The sequence below is a fragment of the Patiria miniata genome, unplaced genomic scaffold (genome assembly GCF_015706575.1).
Source record: "Patiria miniata isolate m_02_andy unplaced genomic scaffold, ASM1570657v1 HiC_scaffold_24, whole genome shotgun sequence".
Lineage (NCBI taxonomy): Eukaryota > Metazoa > Echinodermata > Asteroidea > Valvatida > Asterinidae > Patiria > Patiria miniata.
In genome coordinates this window covers 8,317,716-8,331,744 of record NW_024037063.1, presented here as the reverse complement: position 1 = coordinate 8,331,744, position 14,029 = coordinate 8,317,716, and the positions used below count along the sequence as shown (strand labels likewise).

Genomic DNA, 14,029 nt, shown 5'->3' with positions numbered 1-14,029 from the left:
CTGCCTTTCTTGCTTCCAAAAAACAATTCTACATTGAACACTTTCTGCTTCATATACAAAAGGGGTGACCTCTTTAAATAGTTGTCAATTTAACTGTTAGATGAGATTTGAAGGTTTAGCTGTTACCAATTCCAGTTGAACATTTAGTTTACTTGTATTTCAACTTTGATGAACACTTGGAATGGTGTATTCCAGGTTTTGAAAACAAAAATAGAGCACCAAATCTACACTGTTGCTCAATTATCAATGGAGAGTTGTGGCTGGTTTGCTATTGCCGTCCATATCACATATCCCTATCGATAATATTGCCATGTCAACATAGTGAAGCTGAGATTACGACTTGCAATCTGTGCATCAGCAACACATCGCCAGGGACTGTCAAACTCGCACGGGTTGTTGCCAGACATGTGCCGTTACATTCCTTTGAAAGTCGTCATCCTGAGCCTAATAAGCCGGTGTGCGTGAATGTCTGACTCCATGAAATGTGGACTCAATGGTGGTACTGCGCATGTGTGAGTACGATAACATACTACTTTTAGGATCATTATGGGAGAGTGACCGGTCACATGCGAGGGATTAATCAATAATAGGGAAAAGGAGTCTGATTTTCATAGGAGTCGGATTTTCATATGACACCGGACTTGACGATATAATTTATCTTGGCAAGTCATCATCTCGACACCAATAAGTTGACTTGGTGGGAATATTTATCAAATTGTTACATCAACTTCGGTATTAAACCTCGACTGTTGGAGGTAAATCCTCATCCTAATTTTGTTGACTTAGAAAGATAATTCACCTTACTTTCTACAATATCTCAACATGACATAAATTGCCTTGGTATTTAAATAAGTGGTATGGCACTCGTGGAGCACCATAAACAAGAATGTTGCTCTTGCTGTTTACATACAATAGGCACGTAGTAGTAATGCATAATACAAAAATGTTTTAAAAAGTACTGTAATGTCTTGTATTAAAAGACCACACATTAAGTAACAGCATTACATCTTAAAGAATTACATATAAGGAGTGAAAGGAGCTCCACGAGCCACTCGACTTGACCCTTAAGATGTTGTCATCCAGAGATGAACTATGCTAAGGATCTCAACAATGTGTTGTACACATGAGCAAAACGATCATCAATTCTGTCCAACCTGTCGGTAGGCAAAATTGCTATTGCATTTTCCCCACTTAAAGTAGTATTGATACGTTTCAGTACAGAAATCAATGACTGTTGGTTATTAACAGTTTCAACCATTTCCCCTTTCTTTTTGGTGGAATAAATAACTGTACTTCATACTGATAATCATCTAAACCCCTCTCAACCACATACCTTTAAGACATTGTGGCTGATTTTTGCCCGAGGTTTTACTTAATATGAATGTTTTGAAATCAACTCACTCTCTGGGGGTTTTTTGCACGCGAGATGATAGCCACAGCTGATAGGTGATTCCACAGCTGATAACCAGCTGTGGACTTGCCAGCTGCTCAGATCTCTGTAGCAATGTGCACAGGTTACAAATATAAATCCGGCTGCAAATCGATTGATACCTTCAAAGGTGTAATTTGTCTCAGGAGTTTAGTCATAGTGTCAGAAAGGAGTTTTTGCAGAAAAGAAGGGTTGTGATATTATATTACTACACCTCATGACCAAATCAGAGCAGGTCATTGGCCGATTCCGCCGTGCATCCGGGAAGTAAAAATGATACGCGCCCAGCTCGCTGGCATGCTGTATTTTTTCTGGTAGCATCAAAAATTCCCTGTGGAACCCACTACGTAGACATGAAGTCTGTGGCATGTAATCTTTACAGGACCAGTCTGTTGTTGTAGTCCTTGTAACTACTGCAGTAAAGACACATTAAAGACTGTTGGCATCAGAGTATTCATTGGCTGACGAGGAACTTGAGTATCTTGTGCTGAATATAGATGCAAAATCTACAAAGGCTGTTATTGGTAAAGGCAATTATGAAGTGTAGTAAAACAAATACAGTGTGGTTTGTTTTTGGAAAATAGTTGCAATTACTGGTCCCTCGGTGTAGGTCAGCTTGACTACCTCTCGACGCCAACAGTAAAGCTGACCTACACCTCGGGACCAGTAATTCCCACTACTTTCCCTCAAACCATGCTGTATTTGTATAATATTGCATCCAGAAAATATGGATAACATTGCATCCAGAAAATATGGATAACATTGCATCCAGAAAATATGGATAATATTGCATCCAGAAAAAGTGTTAATTATCTGTATATACATGTATATGACTACGGTTCATACGTGAGGTCATGTTCCAATTTCAGTTTCAGCAACATGCCTAAGCATACATGTATATGTATTTCTGCTGAGGAAACCAAGTCATCTTTTAATGCCACAAAATGCTCAAAATCACTTTACATCGTGAAAAAATTCATGTTTAAAAGCTTCCAAAGCAAAGTGACATTTCTGGAACATCATTAAATCAATGAGAGGTTGATATAATTATCACATTGGAGGAATTTTCAGCGAAAAGATGGAAATTCATACGTACTAATCCCATGTCAATCGCTTCCATACGCTGTTTCCCTGTTTCTTTTTCTCGTATCACATAATTATAAGAACGCACAAAGTGATGATGTCACACTTAACATTTGTCTTGACATGCCATCATCTCAACATCCAGCAAGTCATTGTGAGAGATTATTTATCCCAGCAAGTCGTCATCTTGGATTCAAGAAGCCAACTTGGCAAGATATTTTGTCTCAGTGAGTCATCATTCTCTTATATTGGCATCTAAATAAGTGGTATGGCACTCATAAGAGCACCATACTTGTTTTTGGAAAGTGATATTTGCCAGTTTTTTAAATGAGTTTGAGTACTTGCTGTGACAACACCAATGAATTATTGTTTGTGCACCTAGTATGATCTGCCTTGAGAAGGTAACTATGCACGCCAATGGTCTGCTTAACACAACCTTAGTATGCAGTGAATTAGGTATGCCATCTACTCCCTCAAAAATTCTGTTGGGATATTCAGGCAATCCCAATCCACCAGGCAAATTGGCCTAACCATCGACACTTCAAAGACTGAGGTGCTATCAAGCATGATTGAAAGTTTGTAGTTAACGGTATGATCATGACTTCAAATACCTTCAACTTCCAGTCATGACATTCAAAAAGCCACACCCTGGGGGCACTGTGGGGAATTTGGGGAATTCTGCCACAAACATCAGGCTCAATGTGAAACTAGCCCAGATTGGATGATGTTGGCCTCCGTAACGTTGGGAGGTAAGGGAGTCCACCTGGGCTAACGTGAAACCTAGGTAACATCAGCCAACTTGAGCTGGCACCTTGAGCTCAACGCCACACATCAAGACGCAGTCAGCAACCAGGACCTCTTCATTCAGACACAAGAAAAACCTCTTCCCTTTTCAAGGGGCATCATCTTTGTTCCCAAGGACATTAGCTCCTCCCTACCACTGGCTTCACAAACCACTCTGGAGTCCTTCTCCCATGGCGTATATGCCAGCAAGGGTCCTCTACCATGAGTATGTAGCCAAAATACTTATTTCTAGCTTTCAGCAGAGTCCCCAGAAAATCACAATTCTTCTCAAGCCCAGGGTAACTTGGACTTGGCTGTGCCGCCCGTCAGCAGCCTCCATAGGATACCTCAGAAGACCGAAGAAGTGATGCTACTAGCACATCATGCAGTATTAATGCATTTCTCGGTATTACAGCCTCAGCCAGAAGTACCTCTAGAGACAGGAATACAAACTGTTTGCACATTTTAGTTTTTGGACCTCCATGGGACATTTAGCTCTTTATGTATTAATACTTCAGCGAATGTTGGATTTTCACAATTCAAAAACCTCAACACAAAAGGCAAGCTTGGAGTAATGGGCAAACTGTACATATATGTAGGAAAACCAAATAAATGGCCGAGTTCATGGTATAAAAACAAACTAAAGTTCTGTTAAAGTACAACAAAATATTCAATAGTTTCAAGCAGAAGCATTCCACACAAGAATTTTGTAAAGTAATCAAACAAAAACATGATTTCAATTTTTAGAACTACTCTTCAATTTTCAAAATCACCCATTTCTAAAACTGTTCACAGGAAATCCAGTGAATTAACCTACGATCTAGTATTGGAAATCTAGTATTGGGAATCTAGTAATGGTATTGTTTAAAGGTGCAAATATGGATTCACCTCAATAAAAGAAGTATGCCACTGCACAGATCATCAATGTTGGATTTTTGGGGGGTGAGGGGGCATGTGTTTTGGCTGCCGGCCTTAGCTGGTTACCTCACACAGTTCTTCTGTCTCGTTTTGACCATCAATTGAAAGATCTCTTTTTCAAAATTGTCTTTATCAACTGGCGAGTACTGATCTACCAAACAGCCTAGAAATCACCACACTGCAAGAATATATTAATCTCCTTGTACAGACTAACTGTATTTATCTAAAAAAACACTCAGCGCCTTTTACCAGCATGTCTGTTAGCATTCTGTGCAGTACTTTTGTCTTTAACACTGAGTACATCCACAGCTAGTGTTAAGCCAGACGGTGTCATGCCACCTAGGATATAGAGTTTACCATCCATCATCGTACTAGCAGCAGAACTCCTAGAAGTAGGGCAAGGAGGTAAGGCACTCCATGTCTTAGTCTCTGGATCTAAGACTTCACCTATCCTATGAGGCTCCTTACTGTGACCTGCAAAGATACAAGTATGTCAGTGTGTTAAGTTCAGTTTATAGTCGGTCGTGCAATAATGACCAATGCTGATAGTCACTGGACGCAACCTAGCCTTTTTTTGTGGACAGTTTATAGTCGCCGCGTAAATTCAGCTGTGAAGGGTGATGATCAAGCATCACTACTGCTGAACAAAATATTCCTATTTCTTGCTGTGACTGTTGTTGTTTGATGTTCCATTTGTAAAACAATTAGGTCAATAAATAGCAGATGTTTAATGTCGATTTCCTGATATTTCCTCCCTCATCAGCATCAGAATAATTGACTGTAAGATTTTGATAGAATGGTTTTGTAAAAACTTTGCTTGTCACCACTGCCCTTCCATTAGTCTAGGGGCTAGACGTTGTTATGATCTGATACGTGATAACCCGAGGCCGCGATAACCCGCCGTCGCAAGAGGGCGCTTTCACGACCAACCAATATCGCCTACAGACTTGTCAGAACGTCTAGGGAATCTGCTGAAATCTCCTCCCCCCCCCCCCAAAAAAAATGGGGGAAACTAGAGCGCATCCACAACTTCTGCAGGCAATTACAGTCCACTTTCAGTCCTGCACATACTACACATAACAAAAGAGCTGACCAGTGAAGTTGCGCAAAGGTCTTGCTGCATCTTTTATTGCACTGGAACAAATTTGAGAGTTTGCTTTGGAACTACTATAATTTTTTTGAATTACGTGCTGCATATATTAGGCCTAACGGTGCGCGCATTACACAACCAATACAAATTTCCCTGACATGATGTTCCTGACAAATCCGTGGGCGATATTGGTTGGTTGTGATAGCGCCCTCTCACGGTGGCGGGTTATCGCGTACCAAACCAGATACACCATCTAGCCCCTAGACTACCCTTCCATGGGAAGGTTGTCCGTTTTGGGGGCCATTTGTGCATCTTCATTATTTCTTACACATCATGCAAGTCCATTAATCTCATGATGAAATGTAAGGTCAGTGACTGTCAAACTTCAAATATTTGAAATCTGTAGCAACGTCACCAGCATCTTTCGGTAACTAGTTGCAAGCACTTCAGTGACAACTATAAACCATTTGTAAGATGATCGCACATCAATTATAAGCAGGCCTGTGACAAATGATCTTTTCCAAAATGTAGCATGCCTTCACTTACTACCTGTCAAAATGATCTTACACTTTGATTCACTTCATGTTCCAGGACTGGATTTACATTGTCACTGAAGATAATAACACGAAATAGATTTGGTAGCCTATTCATGGACTCTATGCAAGAAATGAAGATATCACTGAGTGGCCTATTCACAAGACCAAGTGTACTGAATGCGCCCAAGTTTGTTTGCGGCCCATTATTGAATTACTACTTTTAATTTTAATTATAAGCTGCCAGAAAACAATTCCGTTCTTGTGCGGAAGGCCGGTCCCCCCCCCCCTCCCCCACACCGTCAGTATCAATAATGCATGGACTAGGAACCAGTCTGCTCACAAAGTTGATCTGTTTGTGCCCAGACGTTCAAAAAAGTAAAAGGAGATTTTTACTGATATACTGTGATATGTAATAATGTAGCTTCTCAGCTAGACTCACCCATGCCTCCAAGTACTACCACTTTGTCCCCCACAACATCAGCAGTGAAGTCTCCTCTCTCATATTGCATAGACTCAATCTCCCTCCACTCATCTGATCAACAGAATAAACCAAACATTACTCATTGCAAAAGCAACAAATCCTGCACGGTTTCCTATTGGTGCACCAGAAGAATTACCTCCATGGGGTATTCACTAAGCACCCTGCCAAATGCAGCACAGTGCAGTGCCAGCCTTGGTACCAAGTACCTACCCTGCCAAATGCAACGGAATGCAGGGGTGGAATGCATCAGATCAGGACACTGCTGTAAATGCAACAACTTGCAACAACGTTTTACCATTGGTGCATTCTGTTGCATTTAGCAGGGTGAGGGTTAAATTGGCCAAAACTTTTCAACATCGCCAAGGGCACCTGCACCTAGTCATAACTCGAGATCTGTCCTGAATGATCAATCTGGATACTTAAAAGCCTATGTGGGGAGGCCATCACCTTTCTCGATGTCGTACTCCTCGACCACTTTGTAGAACCCATCCTTAGGATTAGGTTTGAGACCACCAATGCAGTAGATATATCCGTCTGTGGATACGTTACATGGGAAGGCACGCTTGGTAGGTACAGGCTGAAGGCTGGTCCACTTCCTCTCAACAATGTCTAACACCTCGACGGCCGGGCAGATAGTCCTAGCAATCCGTCCACCTAGCCAAAGCACAAATCAACAAGTTGTCATGAACTATTGTTATCGCCACAAGATCCATGAAATTATGAGTAAAGGCATTTGAAATGACAAAAAATGTCTGTTTTGTTGCTTTGTAGACCCAGTAACTGTTTGCTGTATTTCTTCTTCCAAGTTGTATGATCTTGAAGCATTCATCCATACATGTATTTTGGTAAAATTAACCTGAATTTGTGACTCAATCAAGACATTTTGACTCAAATTTTAAAACTCGCTTGAAATGACTTGACTTACTATCCACACCAAGCTGATAACATGTCAAATGTTAAACGCTTTGTCAAGATATGAATTAACCCTTACCCCCAAGACCCTTCTCTGGTCACCCTGCCAAATGCAACAAAATGCAATTCTGCTGAAATGAGAACCCTGCTAAATGCAACAAATTGCAACAGTGGTTTCTGTTGCAATGTGCAGTGAATCCAGTGCATACCAGCCTTGGCACCAAGCAGTTTTTCTGCTAAATGCAACTAACTGCAGCAGTGGATTCTGTTGAATTGCCTCGGCAATATGAGCAGTTACCCTGCTAAATGCAACAAGATGCAACAAAGCACGGGACTTGAGTGTGCTGCTAACAAAATGCAACAGTATGCAACAACTGTTTACCTTTGTTGCTTTTCTGTTGATTTAGCAGGATTAGGGTTAATTTCAGGATTTAGTACCTCGTCTCTGTACCCAGTCAACTGTGAATATGAAGGAGGTTTATACAGGACCACCCTGGTGCCATCTGGCCTATAATGTGCAAGCTACTTGGCTGAGTGCTGACCAGTACACTATATTTATGTATACACTGCACTGGGTGAAATAAGGTTTACAACTGCTCCGACAGAAATGACCCATGCATTTAGGATTTTAGTACAAACTTTTCTTTGGACAAATTTGGTAAATGGTCAGTAACTGTCCATCCCCGACCATAACTAAAGCCTGCCACACATTAGAGCTATCTGCTGAGTACAAAGTTGGCTGTGGACGTTTGTCAGCACATAGCTCAGAAAATATCAGTGTGTGCGGTCAACGTTTGCTGCGTCTTCAAACAGCCACAAATGATTCTTTTTGCTCAGCAGACAGGTCTCATGTGCAGCGGGCTTTAACATATTGCATTAGGCCCCTACATTTTTGTCAGCTGTAGGATGGTCCATTTGCCAGTGATGCGTTTTGTTATACATGTACCGTGGTTTTATACTTTTATAACTGTTTTGAATTTTAAAGTAATGAATTTAATCTTTTTGGGAAAGTCAGAATAACATGAATTTTAAGGTGTTTTTAATTCTGAAGTCCAAAGCTTGAATGAATTGATCGAGTCAAAATTTATAGGGACCCAGGTCCATTTCTAACTGTTGAGTGCTGGAGAGACCATTCCATTGTCAAACATGAACATTTAAAATATGTCGCACGAACAGTTCTCAACTACTGAATTTTAACAATACAACGGTACGTGTATCACAACTAGAATATGACTGCAAAACGGATGTGTCAGTTTCAACACTCAGCGTAGCCCCGTCTCTCTGCATCTACCGGTACATGTAGACTGGTTTCTACCACCATCATTATTGAGAATAACAAAGGCGTGACTGGCATCCTGTCTACATGCTTCACCTGATGTATGTCAACTATGTTATTAAACAGCAATGGAGAGCATGTCTGAACCAGCAAAGTCACACAGCGCCCTCTGTTGTTCACATATTGAATCCATTTGCAAGTCAACATTAGACGGATCCATTAATCCCCATCCTATGATGTGTTGTCCAATCACAGCTTTGATCAACGTCCGACTAAAGACTGACGTGTTCTTGCCTACGACCCATGCATCTGGAATATGCAGAATGGCACATTTGAGAGGCGCAGGTGTCGTTGCCCACGTTCTTAGTGGGCAGGTCCACATGAATCGGTCTATTTAACCAGTTCATGTTGGAGGACGTGGTCACACACACTGGCTGTTTTTATACACAGGCACGGCTGACGGGTTTTAACGTCAAGCGCGCCTCGACACGCCTCCGGGTGACGTCTAAACACGCTAATCCCTCGTGCCTTTTGTACGCACACACAAAGTCTGTGAAGTCTGTGGAGGTTGGCCGAGTGTTGATCTTGAATTGGCTGTTTTGCACGGCCTATTGTTCTAACATTAACGCTCCAGTGCACACCCCAGACCATATGAACATATGAGGTTTCGGCAAGAAATATCGTACAAATACTGTTGAAATGGCTCTTGCGAATCAGTACTTGTGGCGTTTGGCTGTATAAAAGAAGCCGACTGAAAAATGTTGCCTTTTGCAAATATCAAAATTTGGTAGTTAAGAATTGGGAGATTTGCCGAAAGTGTCATCTCACCTACTAGATAGAGTTTATCCCCCTTCAGGAACGTCCCCATGGCATAGCGTGGTGTGGGCAGATCAGGTAGGCTTAGCCAGAGATTCTTGTCTGGATCTAAGACGTGGCATTTCTCACAAGGCGTTGTATCTGGTTTCATTCCTCCTACTACCAAGATCTTGTCATCTGAGTCAAAAGATAATTATCAGATATCAAAACTCATTCACATTACATGTAGTCTGCTTTCCAATCTTAGGTCAGGTAGCCGCTAGTAATACATTGTAATACAAATATACGTCATGTGACTAAAACGGAAGGAATGCCTCCTTTTTTCGAAAATTTCCTAAGTTTGCCGATTTCATTTCGTCGACAATCTTTGATAGTGCCTGGATATTTCCGAGTATAATATAGGTTTTATTAACTGCCTTGCTTATTTAACACTGTAAAAAATGAGTTGATAATTTATATTCATTGCTTACGTTTACAAAACTTGAAATTGAACGACGATTTTGTGCATCACTTATACGCTCGGATCGTATGAGGGGCGAACTTTGCTGCGTCATGTACTATTTTGAATTGACGACCGTTACTGGGATATTCCAAAACTTGGCGTGGTCTCCAATCGGCTCCGACTGCTAACAGTGCTGCCTATTTGGGTGCCTACCTTTGAAGATTCCAGGTCAACATTTCTATAATATTGGATGGCTTTGAGGTGGATACAAGAATATATTGCAAGAGCTATGACAATATATGATAATATATATGACAATATTGTCATATATATTTTCATATATACATATTTTTGTATCCACTGAAAAAAAGCTATCCAATATTATTATTATTATTATTTATATCAGGCTGACTTGATCCGCAAGAAATACAATTCAAGAAACTGTCTTCATTTCATCTTTTTCGTCAAACTATTTGAAGCTGCTACTGACAACAGTGCACGTATACCTGGTCTTCTTCGCGCTGCATGCGCGCAGCGTGCTCCGTGTTCGACGGTATTCGTGCGCGCTACACTCTGTTAAATGGTTAACAACTGTGACTTTCTATGCTCTTTATCGTGCGGGAACCAGCGAAAATTCCTGGATGACTGCAATAATAATATTATTGCAGTCAACCGGGTACTTTTACTGACATGATATTGTAGTCATCCTGGTACTTTTTTACGAAAGCATGAAATACGCTGATTTACTTTTACCGCTGGAAGCCTGATATAAAAAATAATAGTCATTATTATACCTCTGTCTAGACCAATTTTTCATTGGTCTAGAATGCTCACGTGTTAAGTTTATAAAAAGTCATGGCACACTCCCTGTGACCGTCCCTCAGGGAGTGTGCTATCGACTTTGTACGTACATACGGTGTGAAACGCTTGTATCGTTGGTACCCACGCTATTTTCACCATGTTTTCACACATGACTGGGAGCAGGGAACTAGAAGACAATCAGCCGTTTCGAGCACGGTAAGTGACATGCATGTGAGTTGACGTTCGATTGTCATGATTGTTGTGCTCACTGCTGTTTGTTTTCGTGATTTTTACATCAAAATCCAACACAGAAGTATAACAAAACAATGGTTGACTGCTGTGATGTGGGATATGACGTTTTGAACACCCCCTCGGTGTTAAAAACGTCATATCCCACACAGTAGTCAACAATTGCTAAATGTATGTATCCTAAATTGGACATGACATACTTACTATATGCTACAGCAGACAGGCCTTGTATCCGGTCAGCGAGGGGTTTAATGTCCTTCTTCCATTGTCCTTTCTTATTGCTGGTATCAAAGGATTCCACTGCATCGATAGGGACGGCATCCACTCCCACACCACCAATCACAAAGATTGTTGAGCCCAACGCTACCACGCAAGTCCCTGCTCTGGCTGTGGGGATGTTACACAGACGTGCCCACTTCTTGTTCTTGGGGTTGTAACAGTGGAAGTCATCCGTGCCTTTGCCCTGAGCATCTGAGCCACCAATCAGAAACAGCTGACCGTTGACTGTAATCATCGATGTGAAGACACGCTTGACCAGCGCATTGGTGATGGTTTCCCACCGGAAGCCTGAATCAACACCAGGTTGAGCTGTCGCCATGCTGATGATCTCTTAAGCACTTAACTGATGAATTTTCACTGCACTAATCTATTTTGGGCAAACATCGATATATAAACAATACAATTAAGAAGTTTTTACTTCAGAGTAACACCGAGATTAAAAATCTCAACTCAACTAGGCCTGTGCGACTAGTGCGACTAGTCGACTAATCACCAATACTAAAAAACATTGGTAGTCGCGACTATCAATTTCTAAATAGTCCACCAGTTGTTATGCCATGACAAGTCGCAACTATTGAAATTAGTCGTGACTATTGACATTGGTCATGACTATTATTGAAATTCATTAGTCACCCACGCCTGAAAATTCGTAGTCCAAGTGATTAAAAATGGCCCCAAAAAAGATGTTTTAAGGATTGAATGTAACTGACAATATGAATGTCAATTTCTGAGGCAAAAGTGTATCTTCTAATACAATGGGGTTATACGATGAACGATATGTAGACACATATACAGGGTTCGAAATTAACGGTAGCACGCTAGCCAAATGCTGGTCAAAACAGCAGTGGGCTTGTCAAACTATTCCTTTAGTAGCCCGGCTGGCGAGTGAACATTTTTTGGGATACAGCAAAGATGCAAGGACAGAAAGAAATAAATCATTAAATTCAGAAAGAAAACCACGTGAATTTGTGACTAACTTTATCAACTGTTTTAAAGGGTTAAATTATAAGATCTGTTAATCAAAAACACCGACAAAATTGCCTCAGAATTGAGCCTGAAAATGCGCCATTTTTTATATGAAATTAGGAGAAAAAAAATGCGGGCTAGGGAACAATGGCGATTGTGAAGTGTAGGGCCCCTGTTTTGTTTTGATCAAATTCGAGTCAAAAATGTTTTTTATTGCTCAAAAATCACCTTTACAATCAAAAGGCAGACTTTTCTCATTTCTAATGACACCCGTTTTGCATTTTTGAACAGATTCTTGGGGTAGAAATCACAAAAATTTGCGCGGTTTGTGCCTTGTGATTCAGCGCGCCGTGCGTGCTCATGGTACATTGCGCGGTGATCGCCATCTTTTTCGGGTCGCATCTTGTCGCCTTGCTGTCATCGTCATTTTACCCCCAAATTTCCCTCAAAAAATCAAAACCCTGCCCTCTATCTATGACATACCTGTTTATTGAGAATGTCCCCAACTAGTTTGGTAGGTCCAATAATTTTAAAGTGGATTTTGTTTCCTTATAGGAACCGGGCCACGGGGCCAAACACTTCACGATCGCCGAAACAATTGGTAAAATAAATCCTTACTTTTAGGACCCCGTTCCTATATAGGAAGGGTAAGACCAAAACAGTTGACTATTTGACACTCAAAATTGACATTCTGATATTTCTTGACACATCTGAACAATTGGCAATGACACCTTCTTGAATATCAGCAGGTTTAATTTTGTGGAAAGAGGGCAGGGCTTTGATTTATGAGGGAAATTAAGAAGTAAAAGACGACGATGACAACCAAAAAAACAGACTAAAAAATTAAAATGGCAAACGTGATAGCTTGATGCAATAAAAGCTCAATGCTGATTGGCTGATAAAAAATAAACGTCTTATTAATTTTTTTTAGCAGCCAATCAGCTTCGGGCTTTCATTATGTAGGGATTGCACTCGTGTTGTGAGAACTAGAAGGGTTAGATATTATTTAGATCATCACCTCGTGTTTGTATGGCCAGACGCGCCGAGAGTCCGACAAACGTCATAAACTATGATGCATATTCATTATCTTGCCCAAGCGCGCTCGCATAATGCATACATTACAGCGCGGCCGCCATTTTGAAATCGCATGGGGAGCATTTTAGGGACGATATTTGTGGAACATGATGACTGAAAGTCGTCTTTTGGCCAGATGGATGAAAATATTGAGACCAAAGAACGTTTTTTCGAAAAGGTATGAGTTGCTCTACGAATAAGAAGAACCTTAACTTTGGCAATTTTTGTCCTGGATGAAAAGATAATCTCGATTGAAATCTGTAGCAAAATCGCTACATCAGCGGCCAAAAAAAATCAGTCTTTTTGGAAGCATTGGGCGTCTGGCCGTACTACAGAGCTTGCGATAGTACGGCCAGACGCAGTCGGGCTAACGCTAAGGCGCATTACGTTAGTCTACTGACGAAAACTGCCCGTATTTACCGTAACTACACACTCGCCAAAAGTTGTGCCAGCAAACTGCAAGGGCCTACAGATAACTCCAATGAAATCAGTCCTCACCAGTCGTTTATAAATAATTTGAATATACTTAGTTCATAAACGCCCTGTTTCCAATCCGAATACCGGCCAGATTTACGATCAACCTGGAAAATGGGCGCTGCCATGATATGTCCCGCTGACAAACGAGTAACCTAATTTCCGTATAGCGTATCCAGCCATCAATGGCGGTACCTGACTCTTTTCTTTCCGTTTGTATAGAGAGCCCTCTGTTGTCACAACACTACAGAACATTTTGCTCATTTTGTCAGTGAGCTTATTGTCAAAAATAATCTCCCTTAGTGTATGCATTCAGTTTTAGGAACACAGAGAAACGCAACTCCACTTTAATATACAATTTGTTCCACATCCAAAAGGAGTTTCGGGCATAGGTTTTGAGCCGAAATACAGAAATACGAT

The 14,029-nt window shown here is 41.0% G+C and overlaps 1 protein-coding gene across 3 annotated transcripts; it reads right to left on the bottom strand.

Moving 5' to 3' along the window:
* Positions 1-422: 422 nt before the first annotated feature.
* LOC119732656 (kelch domain-containing protein 8A-like) lies at positions 423-13,783 on the bottom strand. Of its 3 annotated transcripts, none has more exons than XM_038206282.1 (6): positions 13,556-13,783; positions 11,021-11,462; positions 9,337-9,501; positions 6,768-6,974; positions 6,279-6,371; positions 423-4,687 (listed from the first exon to the last, which is right to left on the bottom strand). In XM_038206282.1, exons 2-6 carry the CDS (start codon positions 11,412-11,414, stop codon positions 4,449-4,451), a joined length of 1,098 nt encoding a protein of 365 aa, XP_038062210.1. In that variant the 5' UTR covers positions 11,415-11,462; positions 13,556-13,783; the 3' UTR covers positions 423-4,448. The 3 variants fall into 3 exon arrangements, with proteins under 3 accessions (XP_038062210.1, XP_038062211.1, XP_038062212.1); XM_038206283.1 differs by having other exon boundaries at positions 13,569-13,783; XM_038206284.1 differs by having other exon boundaries at positions 13,634-13,783.
* Positions 13,784-14,029: the final 246 nt, after the last annotated feature.